Here is a 15941-nt window from a genome sequence, read left to right on the forward strand (position 1 = left end):
GGTTTTTTTTTTTTTTTTTTTTTTTAATCTAATACGTTTAAAACTACTTTAAAATAGGTTGGAAAAAATCTTGAAATGACAGGATGAATTGCACCATATGAAACATTCATTTTACTGTATTTCTTTAGAGGATGCAGCCTTAAATTTGCTGACATAAAAGAGAATACGGGATTTGTTTGGATAATCTAGAAACATAGAAAATATATATTTTTTTAAATTTGTCTTTAAATTGTTTAATGTCCTGAATATAAACAAAGTATTTTACAAAAAAAAATATTCATTTATTTCCACAGATGAGTAGAATTTAATTAGAATAACATCGCAACAAAAAACAAATGTAATAATAACTCAACGCGTCTGTAAATTCAATGATAAACGCTCATGTGAAGATTGATTTTGACGACTGATAAATGCCGAAAAAAGGCCCAACAGTTTCCCTTTAAAGCATTTTATTTCTTTAATCAGATAATAGCTCCCCTTGTTGGGTAAAAATAGATACTGCATTTATCAGCGTCTGGTGTTTTTGTTAAAGCTGCAGGTCACCGGCAGGCCACTTTATCGCCTCCTTTTAAAGAAATGCTGGACTCCTTTCTAAAATGATTTTTACGGGTTACACCAGAGTTTACAGTATAGGGTTTCAACTTCTGTGGGAGTTGTGATCTGTTCTAATGAGAAAAAGAAAATGCAGCACCACAATGCTTTGTGTCACCCGCTGAGGCTGAGAGATAGACACAGGATTAAAAAAAAAAAAAAAAAAAAAAAGAAAGAAAGAAAGAAAGAGGGGGGAAAAAAACAATTTCTGGACATTTCTAGGAGATAAATTTAATTTCTTTGCTATTTGGAGGTCTTCTTTGAAAATGCAATTGTAATGAACACATTCAAAACTGGAGAATAGATTTACCCTCGGCTTCAAATAAGTCGGCGTTATCGGACTCTGTCATTCGCTCCTTCCCATTTTCGAGCTGCTAATTGATGTTTTTGATGTCGGCGAGAAAATTGAAGAAAATGTCATGTGTGAACCGGCGCGGAAGTTAATAAGATTGACTTCGTTGACTGAATTCACAATGAGCGACGGAGAGGCGTGTAATGGGGACTGCTGCGAATTCGCCCGTCCATCTGCCGAGGGATGAAATCGACACCTAGCACGAACGGGCCCGTAGAGGTCGATATGGAGGGATGGAACATTTGGGATGCCCCCTCCACCTCAAAAAAAAAAAATCTGGTTTTTTTTTTCCCCTCCCTTCTTAGCAGTCGGGTTTCGGTTTTGTGTCCCACTGATTGGAGTGCATAAGCAGCTGTTTTTCCAGAGGGCTCCTGCCCCAGCCCGGGCCCGGCTTTACCGTGGACTGGTCTCCCAGGGCCGCCTCCCTGCAAACAATGCTCGTTCTTAATGCTGTTTTGAGTCTGAAAAGCCACAGAGCTTTAAAAAGGTTAGATTAAGATGTGGCTAAAAGATGCACCTATATCAGTTAGGGTCATTGCATATGCTTGGCCAATGTGTAACAGAGCCTGAACTTAAATCCCCTTAAATAAAAGGATAGAAGCGCCACCGGGGTCGCTCCATCTTGAGCCATTTATCGAGCGCTGGCTGAAAGCCAAACAGCGCCGCTTTAATTCTCTTTCTCTTAAAGCGAGTTTCATCCAACAATCAAATTATTAGTCAGAATTCGCCGATTGCCAATAAATGCATAATTTGCTTAAAAGTGTTTATTTGTCGATTCATATTAGCGTTAGGTGTAATGAGTTCCGCGTTTTTAATTGGGGTTCGGATTAGTCGAGTTTGGTTCAGCGCTTCTGATTATTTTTCCCGGCCTAAAGGGGACTGAGCTAAACCCCTAATACGGCCAGTACCCCTAAGCGCTCTTCTTTTTGAAGACACCAAACAAAAAAAAAAAAAGTGGCCTCTGCTAGCGTTCGGCCCTCCGAGGATCGTGGATAAGGGACATTATTCTCAGAATAGGCAATTAATTCCGCTGGCAACGATCGGTTAGAGCTTCTTCCCCCACCGCCCCTCCAAATGCCCTCCTCTCCACCCTCCACTCGCCATTTGAAATGCTAACACAATGAAATATTTTTCTATTGGTCCGTGTCCCTCGGCTAAGCCACCGCCGCGGGCAAAGAATTTCATCGACTGATGAGACCACAGGCATGCCCGATAAAAAGGTTAACTGTACGTGACACGCACTCCAAGCAGCCCGCGGTACCTTGAACTCTCAAGTTCTGTAACTTTTATTTGACTTTTTATTGTTAGCGAGGCCGGGCTTGTTTGGCCGCGGAGGCCGAAAACGAAGCAGGGTTTTTTTTTTTTGTTTTTTTTTTTCCTGTCGCCGTATTACTGAAGAATGAGGATAACGTGACAGTTTTTTTTTTTTCTTTTTTTTATAAAGCAATTTCCCTGTTTTTGATTGTGCTTTTCCTGCGATGACATTTTGCAGGCGACTTGCTATTGTCCGCTGATTATTTGACAGCTGGTTTTCATAAAAAGGAAATGAGTTATAATCAAATGCAGCGCCTTTCAGATGATAACGGGATAGTTTTATCCATGTAATGTACTGTTCCACACGCTACGACTGAGGAATTAATTTGCTGAACGGTGGGAATATTCCCACGAAGAAAGAGAAATCGATTCAGAAGAATAAATAATACTCGCATTTGTGTTGCGCTGAATTATTATTATTCCGGAACTACTAAAACCCTTTTACTTTCATTTACATTCTCCCTCGACGCCGTATACATTTTGTATCCATTGTGCTGGATTTTTACAATAGCTTGGCTGTGCTGTGTGAGAATAAAGCACAATCCAGGATGGCACATTTCTTCCACCTTCAGGGATAGGCAAGGTAGACTGCCAGAGAGTGGGAGGAGGATTCCAGGCTGTTTTTAAATTGTTAGTAAAAGATATATGGGCACAGAATAGGTATGGCTGCTGCAGTACCCCCAACCCCATCTTTCATGCACACAAACACACACTCTCGCGCGCACGCATGCACACACACACACACGCACACACACTCGGAGTGCTGTGCGAGGACTGAGGCAGGTGGCTCCCCATGGCTGCAGCTTCATGACAACATGCCATTAGAAATAGCAGGCCTGTTGATCAATCCTGCCGACATGACAGCTTCGCCGCGAGGCCTGGCTCTTTGAGTGCCGACGCCGCGGCAGCTCCCTCTCCCGTTTCTCCCCACTAATTGGTGAAGGTTTCTCTTATATATGCTCGTGGCACAGGGCTTTTTTTTTTTTTTTTTCTCCTCCACCTCCTCCTCCTCCTTTTCTTCTTTTTCTCCCTCTCCCTCTTTTTTGCTTTTTTAGCTTCTGCTTCTCTTTTCCCCCATCCATCCCCCCCCCACCCCTGCCACCCATTTTTATCTCTTTTTCTCTCTCCCTCTCTCTCCTCCTCTGTCTCTCTCTTTCTCTCTCTACTGTATATATATATATATATATATGTCTTATATATGACATATATATCTATATTTTGTTTTTTATTGTAACATTGTCACATTGGAAGCGATAACTTTGGGTGAAATATTGCAAGTGGGTTGAGTAAAGGGATGTGTGCGCCGCCGGCACTGTTCGTTCTGTATTTTTTGCGGGACTATTGGAGCTGGGATTTGACATTGACTCTAGGCAATGTGCATCAGCACCAGATACACAATGGGGATCATTCGGAAAAAAAAAAAAAAAAGTAATCTTTGTCAGGTGAAATGAAGGAGAAACGAGGCCTTTGATACGATTGCGTTTTTTAATTGCACGGTTTATTTTGACAATTTAGGCAAGGCTGCTAAAAATACTATAGCCATAATTAAGTGACACTGTGTCATTTACGTTGAAACTCGTTTATTTATTTATTTATTTCCCCTGCTTTTCACAGCTGTGTTGCAGAATCCGTATTTGTGTTTATTTGATTTATCGCGTAATCCCTTTCTTTCTCATCAAACAGAATTAAGTTGCAAACCGTCAAAGCAATTGTCAGGAAATGGCTGTGTGTTGCTCGCTGACTTGTCACGGCACACGGGCCTGCGTTCTAATTCCGCCAGCGTTTCGCCGGCGCATCACTCTTAAACGCCACCCACTCTGAATCTCTCCCAACTAAATAAATGAGGGGGGAGATAAGCACACATTAAATGTTTAACTGTCTCGCATTTGTCATCTGTTTTACCCCTCTTAATTAAACAGACGCAGCTTAGCCCCGGCACTCCAAGTGCACACACACACACACACACACACACACACACACACTCGCACACACACACACGCAGACACCCCGCCTGTGAGCACTGGAGCCTGAGCGCAAACACTGTCCTGCCGATGATTAATTTAGCCGTTAATATTTATTTTGCTCAGTCCTGCTAAGTTAGCAGCTCGGCGGAGCGCGAGCCTCAGATTGTGCGTCTCAGTCTCGCAGGCTGCCTTGTTGCAAAATGAGGAGGGAATGTTTTTGTTTATTTTATGCTCTTTTTTTTTTTTTTCTTCCCTTGTTTTCTATTTCTTTCACATTTGTCCCGTAATGGTTTCAGCTGGCAGAGAGGAGAAGTGTTCTGTGGGCCGGTTGTGATTTGTGTCTGCTTCAGTATATTATAGTGATGCGGTGCATGTTGAAAACATTAACTACTACCTCCACCCAGTGGCACAAAGTGAAAAAAAAAAAAAAAGGCAGGTGTGATTGGCAGCACACAGTATTTAATGTAGTGGGAAGACTTGCCTTAAGCGAAGAGGGGGATGTATTCACCACACAATAGTACTGCTATCTCCCACTCTGCATTGTCTCTCTCATCGCCGACCTTATTACATGCCGTATTTGGCATGAAGAATCCCCTTCTTATCGACACTGAATTTTAATGCCAATGCGCTTAGATGGCAGCCTTATTCTAGTAGTTGTTTTGACATCATATTGCATTTCCTGTGTGTGTGTGTGTGTGTGTGTTGGTTTATTATTTCTCGGAGAATCAGAAAGGAGATCTGTCTGCACCACTGTACACTACTGTGCTCTCAACTTGCTGACTGCTGTGTAAAATGCGGCGCGATTGAACGTTGTGTGGCACCGGTGCTTTGCCGGTTCTCGGGGCATCAGCAGACGTGCAAAGGGAAAGGGGAGAGCTGGAGCCCGGGCCCGGGGTGAGTGGGAGAAGAGAGGAGAGGAGAATTGGGGGTTCCTCTGAAGCCCCCTCTCCAGATCCGAGGAGCAGAGCGGGGATCAAAGTGGCTTGTTTTATGTGGCTGGTGCGAGACTTTGAAGTCCTCGAGTCACCTACAGCACTCACTTCATCAAGTTCACTAGTGTCTTAATAGCAGATCAATAAGTTTCAAAGTCAGAGAGTTAATTTGATACTAGTGCTGATGTGATCACGCTGGGCCACAGAGCTGCCTGCTCTGCTCCCTCTCGTCTCTCTCTTCCCTTCTCTGCTCCTCACCTAGATTGGACCTGTTTTAGGCTCTCAACTTGAATTAAGCCGCGGTGGGATTCTGTGTTCGGTGCCTGTTTTCATAGGCAGCCTCGCCTGAGCACTTAATCAGCGCCCGTGCTCGTGTCACAACAATTAAAAGATCATTTGTTTAATTAGAATTTCATTTGCGGCATTCCTACGCCGCCGTTTGAATTTTAAGATCTATATTTTACATCCACATTTTGAATGTTTGGATTATAAAAGCTGTTATTAATTCATGTGGATTGATGCTCTCTGAGCTGCAATACAGATATTTTATATTTTGGACATTTTGAGCCGCAAATTATTTAATTTTTATAGCTCTAAATTACTTAAAAAAAGGACTCAAATTAATGTAATAAAATTTTGAGTTTCTTTTTGATTAAACCCTTTGATTAAATCGTTCTTCACTGCCGAACTGGATCAAGTCTAATTCATTCCACGTCTCACTGTGAGATCTTGTAAATGCAAGCACTAAATTTCAATTAAAATCAAATTATGTGTACAATGATACGCATTTATGCATCATTTTAGCAAAATTAACTAAACATTGCAAAGTGGTACCTAAAGTTTGAAGTGTGAATGGAGCGCCGGCAAAAAATTACGGCAGTGCCGACGGCTTTTTCGGAGAATCGGGACGGAGCGCTTTCTTATGCGCGCTATTCATTTCAGAAAAAGGCAGCACCATCTGTATTTGGTTCCGTGACACCAGTGAGGCTGGATCGGCACCTGGACAACAAAAGCCCAATTTAGTATGTTCATCTAAGGGTTGCTAATGGTATTAGGGAGCCGGCAGGGTGGTCGGCAGGGGCCCGGCGCTCCAAGGTGAGCCCGCAGCTTGACCCCCGCACTCACACCAATTCACTGGGCTGCTGGCATTAGTGCCCCACATCTGCCATTTTTTGTGCGACCCCCTCAATGCTTTCCCCTTTATTTTATAGTTCTTCAGAGGGGCGCGAGTAGAAAATACGTTTTAATTTGACCGGATAAGATTTTGCATTTGGCCGTTCTTCAGAGCGAAGGCGTCGAACGGGGGAAGCAAACAGATAATTGTGCAAAAAGCGTGGATGCTGCTTTCAAAGCTCGGCGCCGCGTTGCTCAGAATTTACGATATGTGAGAAAAGAGAAAAGGGTCTGCCGTTTAAAATCATGCAAAAGACACAATGATGCTTTTGGGTAGAGAGGAGTGAAGAAGATGGCGTGTCATCTGCTTAATTTTTCCAGACAGGTACAGGTAGGAATGCTTTTGTTTCAGGCAAATGTTTCAGGTGTGAGAGAGCTTTGGATTTATTTAATCATTCCAGGAAAAAAATCAGCGGAAAAATTGGACTGACGTGATTATTTATTGTGACATATTTGATGGAGGTTAGGAGAATTGTGCAGAGAGCCGTATTTGACAGAGCCGCGGTTCCTAATGTGAAGCTGTTTCTGTGGCGAGCGGGTGGCGGCGCAGGGAGAAAGCTCCTGGATGCAGCGGGCGGTGCTGATGGAGGCTGCCTGTGTGGTCCTCAGCGGTCGGGGCTCCGCCGGGCTCCGCCGAGAGCGCTGGAGGTCCAGGGTTTTAATGAATGTTTCATGTTAAATTTAGCGCCAGCGTCGTTCGCGGTGCAGCGCTCGCACACCTTATTTCTCTTCCACCGAAGGTGAAAAAAAAAACAAATCCGGATCTTCTTGTAAAAAAAAAAAAAAGGAAAATCAAGGAGAATAAATCCTTTTTTTTTTCTCATCAAAAAGACAAAAAAAAAAAAGAGGGTCTTTGAATTTAAGTTTTGTCTGCCGTCATCAAAATTATTTGTAATTTATGATTTCAATCCTTTAAAAATGTTTAAAATTACGAGTCAAAATATTTCTATATCCCTCTCCTTTTTTTCTCGAGGTTCCTGCTGTTCATGCACCATGAAATCTTGCTTCATTAAAAGTGTATTAATCTTGCCTCGTCTCATGGGAGGTACCTTAAGATGATGCTGTGTCTTTTTCTTTAAATTGTTGGAGGAAAAAAAAAATCTTCCAGATTTGGTCCCTGTCAGTCAGAAATAATTGTGTGCTTAATCTTGTCCCTGATGGATGACTTGGAGTTCAGCAATGGGCCAGCTCCAATGACAAATACAATATTAATATTCATTAACTGCTTTGACAATGCTAATTTTGATGCAGTAGTAAAGGGCCTTCCAAAGTTAGCGGCCAAAGCATCAGAGCTGAGCAAGGTGGCAAGATAATTTGTGCTGCTTTACTGAGCTGAAGGCTTTTAAAGTCTTAAGCAGGGGAAAAAAAGGCTAGGTACCACAAACAAAATAAAAGAGAAAGGGAAAAAGTTCAGACGCATTGGAAACCAGGACTGTGGAAGTAATACGATCAAGAGACGGCTACAAATATTTGACACCTCCAATGCTGCATCTTTGAGCAAATATTTTTTTTTTATTTAGACAAAAAAACCTACAACAAAAAAAGGAGCATAACATGGTAAGTCAGCACATTCTCGATTTTTTTGTTTAATCTTTTTGATCTTTTCAATTATCGCTATTTGAAGATCAATAGTCATTTTTTTTCTGCTGTGGTTAAAAGGCTCACAGCGGTGGTATAGTGGATGGTCGGATCACGGCTTTAAGAGTGGGCTTCCTCTCTTCAAGCCACCAGTTGGCCGGGTTGAATTTTCTATTGCCAGCTCTCCCGAAAGCCACACAGGGCTTGTATCCATTTATTGGTATTTTTTGGTATTGTTTTAACTGCTGTTGTTGGCTTGTTGTCTGGCAGGTTTGACTTTGGAGTTCGGGGTTCCTTTTCCCCGCTCAGTTGTCTTAAGAGAGTTCAGGCAGGAGAGTTGGAGGTGCAAAAGCTGCAGTACAATGGCAGGCTCTTTTGGTGATAAATGTTTGGGTTTTTTTGTCTTTTGTGTGGCTGTTTTTTTTTTTTGTTGTTGTTTTTTTTTTTGTTTTTTTCCCGGGGCTTCTCACATCAAAAATTGGGGCTACCGACGGGCAGGACTGTGGGGCAACGTGGCTGCAGCGCCACACACCCTTTGCCCTGGATCGGAATGCTTTCTGCAGCCTTTTTTTTTTTTCTGACACTTTTCCTGCCCGGCGTTTGTGTTTTTGATTTTGCATTTAATTTAGTGTGACTAGCGGTGAATGGAGCGTGGCTAGTTTTGGGGATTAATGACATGACGAGAGACACCCCGCTGCTTGAGTTTAGCCAAGTTAGGGCAACTCCTATAGACGGCACTCCACTACCTTTATGTCTGCCAAGCCGCTGAATGAAAGCCTCTCTCTTTCTCTCCCTCTTTTTGTTGTTCTTTCAACTTATCAAAGAAAGAGAGATGGACACAAAAGAGCTTATTAGGGGGGATATGAAGATGGGCGAGGGGGAAAGAGGGAGTCCCGGTCAGACGCGGAGAGGAGCAGCGCAGCCTGAGCGTGCGTTTGAATGCGTGAGGGGGCTGAGAGTGAACAGCCGGCTCTCGCGGTCCTCTCCGCTCTGGGACCTGAAGGGGCTGCCGTCCTAAGTCGCTCCAGCATACCTTGGCTCTCGCCCGGTCCTCCGGCCGCTCTCTTATCGGCTTAACCCATCGGGCGTCAGCGAGGGGCTGCCGTAGATGAGGTGCTGCCCCCCAGTGGATTAGTGGCTGACATGGTGGTGGGAGTCTGCTTGGAGTCTGTGCACTACCACGAGTGCCAGCATGCTTGTTTTAACCAGGAACCGAGCAGCATCCCAAATACAGCTCTTTTAAATGGTAAGACTTTTCAACATTTTAATTACTGCTGTGCTTTATTTTCCGGCTCTTGTTTGGCTTTAAATATTATGTTTTGATTGAATTTATTCATGGATATTTTTCTGGGCTCCGTTTGGCAATTTATAACACTTATGTTGCTAAGTGACAGATTGACAATTTGGATAATGAAAGGCAGTGTTTGATTGCTTTGTCTTGACAGCCTGACAGGGGTGTATTATTCTAAGACATCAAACTAAATATGATTATTGTTTATTGCATGTTAAAACGCAATTCTGTTAAATCTCATTGGTAAATGCCAGTATTTATATTGAATTTAAAATATTACACGTGGTATTAACATTTAGATTTAGGTCATTTTGATCGTATGTCTGATCTGCTCTGGCTGCTGGCATCAATAAATCAGGGTTAATATTTTTTACAGTTCATGTCTGAAAGCTTGAACTATGTGTAATTTTTAACCAAACATGATTTTTGTAAATAACATAATTACACCGTAATTATTACAGTTTATGCTAAAAGACGAGATGCAGGACTTTGAAGTTGGACTTGTTTCTTGATATTACTTTCTCTTTACTGTTTTATCCTGCACATTTATCTGAGAAAATAAAGGTCATGGGCCGTTCCGTTAGCTTGTTTTGTACGAGTTTTTGTTCTTCCTTCTTTTTTTTTTTCTTTCTTTTTTTTTTTTTTGTATTGCACACTTTTGGGTCTCGTGCGAACATCTCAGACAGTGGAGTGGGATAGAGTATTTTTTTTTTTTCTCCACCCTCTGCTCTCTTGTGTTGTGGCGTTGATGCCATTGTGGCTCGGTGATTGGGAGCTGTCCATCACTTGCTGGTGAACTGGCAGTTTACTTAAGAAAGTGCACGTGGGACAAAAGGAGATGGCAGGAGTGTGGCAGGACGGCTGAATGGAGGGAGGGCAGGCAATTAGCCACCGCCTTGTCGGGGCTCTTTTACTTGTCAAGCTGGAGCCCCCGCGCTATTGTCCAAGCTGTGTAAAGGACATTCCCAGGGCTTTGTTTTGGCTTTAAGGGCCTCAGGACTGCCTGCTGCAGGCCAGGGGACGAGCAGGGTCCTAACAGTGACAGAGAGGCTGAACGCCTGCAGGAGAAAAAGGAGAAAAAAGGAACAGCGTGTTAAGAGAAAAGTCTCTTAGTTGTTTCTGTTGCCAACTTTTAAAATACCTTAATACAGCTGAAAAACATGAATCTTTTATTGAGCTCACTTCTAAAGACGTCTTTGTTTCTTTCCCTTTTCTTTTTCGATTCCTTTGCTTTGCTCGATTTTTTTCGTCACTATTTTCCTCTTCAGTAACCTTCATCAGGTTGTATTAAAAACACATTAAATGTTACTGTGCTTAGGAGGGAATAATTTCCCTCTAAATATTTAATTCGTCATGGTCATTAGTCAGGTGCGGGTTGTTGGAGTTTGTAAGAGGTAATTAAAGGCTGACACGTCTCGTTAATTATAGAATGCAAAGATGAAAATGAGCCTCACGTTGAGATAAAGTTTATTCTGTCGTCAGAATTTGGATTTTTGATGATTTTGAGCCACTTTGGAAATTAAGATTTCTTCATCGGAGGTGATTTAACATCCTTTAAAATTATGTTTTCTTATTTTTTTTTTTGGCTGTTCCTTTTATCAAGCATCTAGATAATAGTTCCCCAATATTAAATATTTAATGTGGGAAATGAATCTTCTCTCTCAGGCATCTCAGGAAAAAAAACATTTTAAAGTCTTTTTTTGTTTTTATTGACACTTTTTTTTTTTTTTTTCAAACAACATGGCAGATTTTAGCAACATTTCCCAAAATACCAAAAGAGCCGTTTGATGGAATTCCCATGTAATGCAGCTTGTCTGTGTGTGCACTGATGGTCAACAGATCTCTTGAATTTCTTGGCGCTCTTTGAAAGAAGTCTTGGCCATGTGAAGCTTATCATTTGACTCCAGCATTCAGAAGAATAATGGATTTGAAGGTGAAATAGTCGCGGAGAAAAGAGAATGGGGAGAAGAGGGCGGCGAGGAGGGGCTTGAGGCCTTGTTCACATGAACCTTGAATGGAGACAGAGTTGACGGGGGAGTTAGGAGAAGAATTGTTCTCCACTCTGAGGTATTGTTTAGAAAAAGGGTGAGAGGGAGGGGAAAAAAAAATAAGAAGGAGTGCGACGAAAGGTGCCACGTCCGTGTCAGAGTGAAGACTTTCTCTCCCTCTCCTCGGCTCACCCCCCCTTCCTGGAAAGTGGGTATGAAGAGGGGACTGTCAGCATCACACAGATAAAGTGACTGTTGGCCACACTTTGCTGAGCCTGCCCTCCCTTTGTGGATGTTGTTGTGTCTTGTTCCTTTTTTTTTTTTTTTTCTCCCTTCTTTCTCTCTCCCTCTCCTGCTCTCTCCTCTTTGTCTCCATCTCTCGCCTTGCTCGCTTTACCTTGTAGCCAAAGCTTTTCAAGCTGCCAGTTCGTCTCTGGGCATCCTGGAGGCACAGCAGAGCCCACACACATACACACACATACTCTAAGAAACACATACACAGACCCAACGTACAGCCGGGATTTGGGTAATAACTGATTTTTGTGTGTGTGTGTGTGTGTGTTTGTGAGTATATATTTTATTTTTTTTCTGGAGTATTGCTTGTGGGAAGACTGCTGCAGTGCAGAAAAGCTGCTCACAGTAATTTTTCCTTCTCTGTCTGGCTCACACTTTTTGTACTTCTTGTCACCGGCATCAAAACTTTCACTGAGAAAGAAGAGGAGACCGCTGGCCGCTAAGAGCAAGGGCTTCTGTGGTTAGAGTGAGGGATTTTTGGGGATTTTTGTAAGGATGGATGTGGGTGGGTGGGGAGGATTGTGGTGACTGTGCATGTATGTGTGTGTGCATGGAGGAACTAGGCCTCAGACCCTGAGCCTGCTCCAGACGCCTCAAGAGATACACACACACACACACACTCTAATGTCAAAACCTGGGGGAACAATGGTCAGCCGGCCGCGGCACCAAGTGCAAAGAGAGGGGGGACGCTGAACGCACATGCACACACACCACACATGCCCAGCAACACACTCGCACACAGTGGAGGAAGGAGCCAAGGCAGAAACAGACAAAGAAGGAGGAGAAGTGGAGGAGAGAAGCGGCCAAGAGAAGCAAGAGGGCTTCTCCCCGGCGTAGAGAGGGAAGGAGGATCTGGGGGGGCCAGGTGGAAGGAGGAGGAGGAGGAGGAGGAGGAGGAGGAGGAGGAGACGGGGGCGGGGGTGGGACAGAGGGGGTCATGTACCCGCGGGATGGAGCTTCAGCCGGGCCGGAGGAGACGGGAGCCAAGGCAGGAGTCGTGGGCCCCGGGCTCTCTCTCCTCCAGCAGGTGGGCTGCTGGCACCTCAATCTGAGCAGCTGGGTGAGTAACGCAGCTCTGCTCCCCTGCTTCTTCCCTGTCTCTGCTTCCTCTGAAGGCTTTCAGCGCTCTTCTGACAGGTTGTTGCTGTTGTGGCGGTGGTGCAGCTTGGTGGTAGCTTGGGGATGGGGAGGGAGGGAGTTGGGGTTTGGGTGGAGGGAGTCGCGGTCATCTGTGTTTAAAATATTCCGCCACATGGAAAACTTGTGTGTTTACGTGTGCGTTCACGAATCCGCGTGCTGATTATATTCCGCTAATTGTTCAAAGAGCGATGCTTCGTCTCACCGTCGCACACTTTTAAATGGTTTGTTTTTTTTAATATTCCTAAATCGAGGCCTTAATGATAAATATCGCAAACACTGCAGCTAGATTGAACTCGATTTCTCCGGAGAGGAATATTATTTACTCGACAAAACATTATTTGATCAAGCTCATGTCTTAACCATGAAATGTAAAATAAGATTTCAATAACCTCACACATTAACATACTCCTTTGTCAGTGTTGCCATCCAATTCAAATTCTTAATTGCCTGGCTTTCAACTGAAATTCTGAGGGGCTGATTGCATTTCAAAAGGCAGAATTCAGTCTGGCTCTTAACACTGTGATACAATATCACCTCTTAGAGAAGCCCCTTTAACTCAGGTATGAGAGCTCAAGAGGCTGTTTACATTGAAAAGAAAAAGCTTTAGCACACGTGTGTCTAAGAGGCGATTTGTCTTCACAGAATACAACGGTTCTACCAAATACCACTTCATATTTAAGCTATTTGTGCGCAGTTTTATTTATCCGTGACATATCAGAACATGTCCTTTCTGCGATTCTATTTGATGTGCCGACTATCAAAGATGGGAAGCAAAAATAAATGGTGACGAGCGACTTGAGTGCTAGCGAAGAGAGCAGGAGGAAGGGGAGCAAAGGCTCTGGCCCACATAATATTTTTGTTCAGCGCTGTGATCAAGCAGTCGGCATGTCACTGCAGCAAAGTGAATAGATTAACTTTTAAATATACTGTGGTCTCGGGAGCCCCTTGCCCTCAGAGACGCATCTTCTCTGCAAGAGAAAACTGATCAACACCTCCATATCTGCTTTTTAAATCCTTTTGCTCCCCCCCTACAATTCCCAGGTTCTCGATATTGTGCAGAGGTTTTTTCTTCCCCCCCCCCCCCCCTCTAATGATTAACCAAGAAATGTTATTTCTGAAATGTAGCTGGGTTTTTTTAATCAGCGTGGTATGCTGGAGGATCATGGCTCCGATAAGCCTTTAATTTGTCAGAGCATTTCATATTCCATTGGCGTTAATCTCTAAGTATTCCTTTAGATTGTCTGCTTGAATCTGAGGATTGATTTGACTGAGTGCTACCAGGGCTTGTGTGTGTGCGCGTGTGTGTGTGTTTGGACATTGGTTGGTATGATATGGGGTTTGCTGGGAGATGAAGATCTTCAGCCTGGAGGGGGCACTCTGTACTTCCCATAGGAAAAACAACAATCATGTGTGTAAACACATTGCAACAGGACGACACTGAATGATACCAGATGATTGGTTCGATCGGTGGCAGCACAGTTTGTACTTTCTGCTTTTGCTCAAATCAAATAGTGCGCACGCACAGAAATGACTCTTCCCTGACACTTTCCTCAGCTCCCCAGTGTTGCTGTTGTGTGTTTTCTGCGTGGTGTCACTCCATGTGCCTTGGACATGGGCCACTTTACACGCTCTGGGAGAGGCTCAGGGCGCTCTGGCAGCTTTTTCTGCTTGCTTTGGAATTTGGAGGCCTGAGAGGACCCCAATCCATCACGCACTGTCATCCCCACATCTCTCTCCTCTCTTCCTGGCCTTCCTTCCCCTGCCCCGGCCTCACTACAGCTCATTAGAGCCCCGCGAGCTGCTGTGACAACTCATCATATCATGACATAAAGCAGAGAGAGACAGAGGCTCTAGCCCCCCACCCGGCCACCCCCTGGGCCCGCGAGGTCGCCACCTTCACATTTAGGGCTCAAATTGGCCCTGCGAGGTGCCACCAGGCGGAAATGCAAGGCCAACAGCTTTTTCCTGTCCGGCCTCCACCTCTCTGTCTCCCTCCCTTAGTCTCACTCCGTCCTGCTGTCACTTTCTCACCCCCCTCTGCCTTCTCCGGTACACTCCCCTCCCTCTCCTTCCCCAGAGGTCTGACTTGAAGCAGCTCATTCATTTGTCCACTTCCATAAGGCTCTTTTCACACGGTGGCGGAACAGCATCTCTCACCAGCTGGCACAGGAAATATTTTACACTTGAGACGGCATTCTGGTCGGGCCAGCGGTGCAGCTTGTGAAATGGGTTTAGCACTTGCAGAGCTGCATTGTCGGAAGTTTTGAAACCAAAAAACAGTCGCGTTTGTTAGCCATCAATGGCCAGAAGATGGACAGGTATTGTAGAGGAGCACCGTTGTGAATAGAGGATGGCACAAACAATACAAATGCGTTTAAGCCTCTTTTCCTTTAAGCACATGAGCCTCGCAGCTGGAAATAGAAGAATAAAATAGAGTAGAATGGAATAGAATAAATAGAGACGAAGCAATTTCAACAGCATGACCAGAGGGGGCAACTGCTGTTTCTGTTTGTGTCTGCTGCACTTAAGTGTGCTGCCTGCACTTCACAGCACTGGCCTTCCTCAGCAGCGGGCGCCGTATGTGTCCTGGACGTGGAAGGAGTCAATGTGCTGCTCATTGATGTTTGTATAAGAGTGCGTTCTTAAATCTTTCTGCAGGGTCTTTTGAATGCGAAATCTCTTTTTGAGGCTTGAGAATCATCGCGGTCATCGCGGCTGCAGAGCAGCGTCTCCGCTCGTCTCCTGCTATATTTGTTTGTTGTAATGACGGAGGCGGCGGGAAGGATGCAAGTCAGCGGGGGTGTCGGGGCAGGAAATGTTCTTTCTTTTCCCCTGGCTTTTGTGGAGCAGGGAGAGTAAAGCCTCCCACGTCGCCTGCTTTTGTTTCTCGGCGCTCTATGGGCTCCGTGCGGCTGAAGCACCCAGCAGCCTGCCAGACGAGTCCCGGGCTCGCATTGTCCCGCGGTGACCACAGGGCAGGTGCTGGGCCTCCTTTCCGCGGGGACCACCGGGCGCTGTCTTGACGTCAGCGGGAGACGAAGTGGGTGTGTGGTGATCACATGGCACGCAGAGTGAGCTGATGCGGGCCACAGGAAGTCGACATCAGCTGACTGACCGTGTGTGCATCGGGTGATCAGCTCTGTGGCTGTGAGCTGTCAGCCGTGCTGGCAGAGAGAACTCAAAGGAAAGACCTCTGAAGGAATGTGAGAGGGTAGAAAGCTTCATTGGAAAGCTGCAGAAGCCACCAGCACACTTACTACCAGAACTTTAGCTTATGTTACCGTGTTCTTTTCCTCACATCCACTCTGTAGTGGACCATGGAGG

General features: G+C 44.6%; 1 protein-coding gene across 33 annotated transcripts in view; it reads left to right on the forward strand.

The window, feature by feature from the left end:
- Positions 1-15941, forward strand: part of tcf7l2 (transcription factor 7 like 2) — an 89922-nt gene that overhangs the window by 54182 nt on the left and 19799 nt on the right. For 2 of the 33 annotated variants that reach the window (XM_076759124.1, XM_076759125.1), the window contains exon 1: positions 12394-12537. The exons of 28 other annotated variants lie outside the window; for them this stretch is intronic. In XM_076759124.1, the coding sequence (XP_076615239.1) occupies positions 12415-12537 (123 nt within the window). In that variant the 5' untranslated portion in view covers positions 12394-12414. Of the gene's footprint in view, positions 1-8119; positions 9151-12393; positions 12538-15941 lie in introns of those variants that run through there. 3 more of the 33 variants (XM_076759126.1, XM_076759127.1, XM_076759115.1) reach the window with 3 other exon arrangements.

The sequence above is a fragment of the Chaetodon auriga genome, chromosome 20 (genome assembly GCF_051107435.1).
Source record: "Chaetodon auriga isolate fChaAug3 chromosome 20, fChaAug3.hap1, whole genome shotgun sequence".
In the NCBI taxonomy this organism is placed as follows: domain Eukaryota; kingdom Metazoa; phylum Chordata; class Actinopteri; order Chaetodontiformes; family Chaetodontidae; genus Chaetodon; species Chaetodon auriga.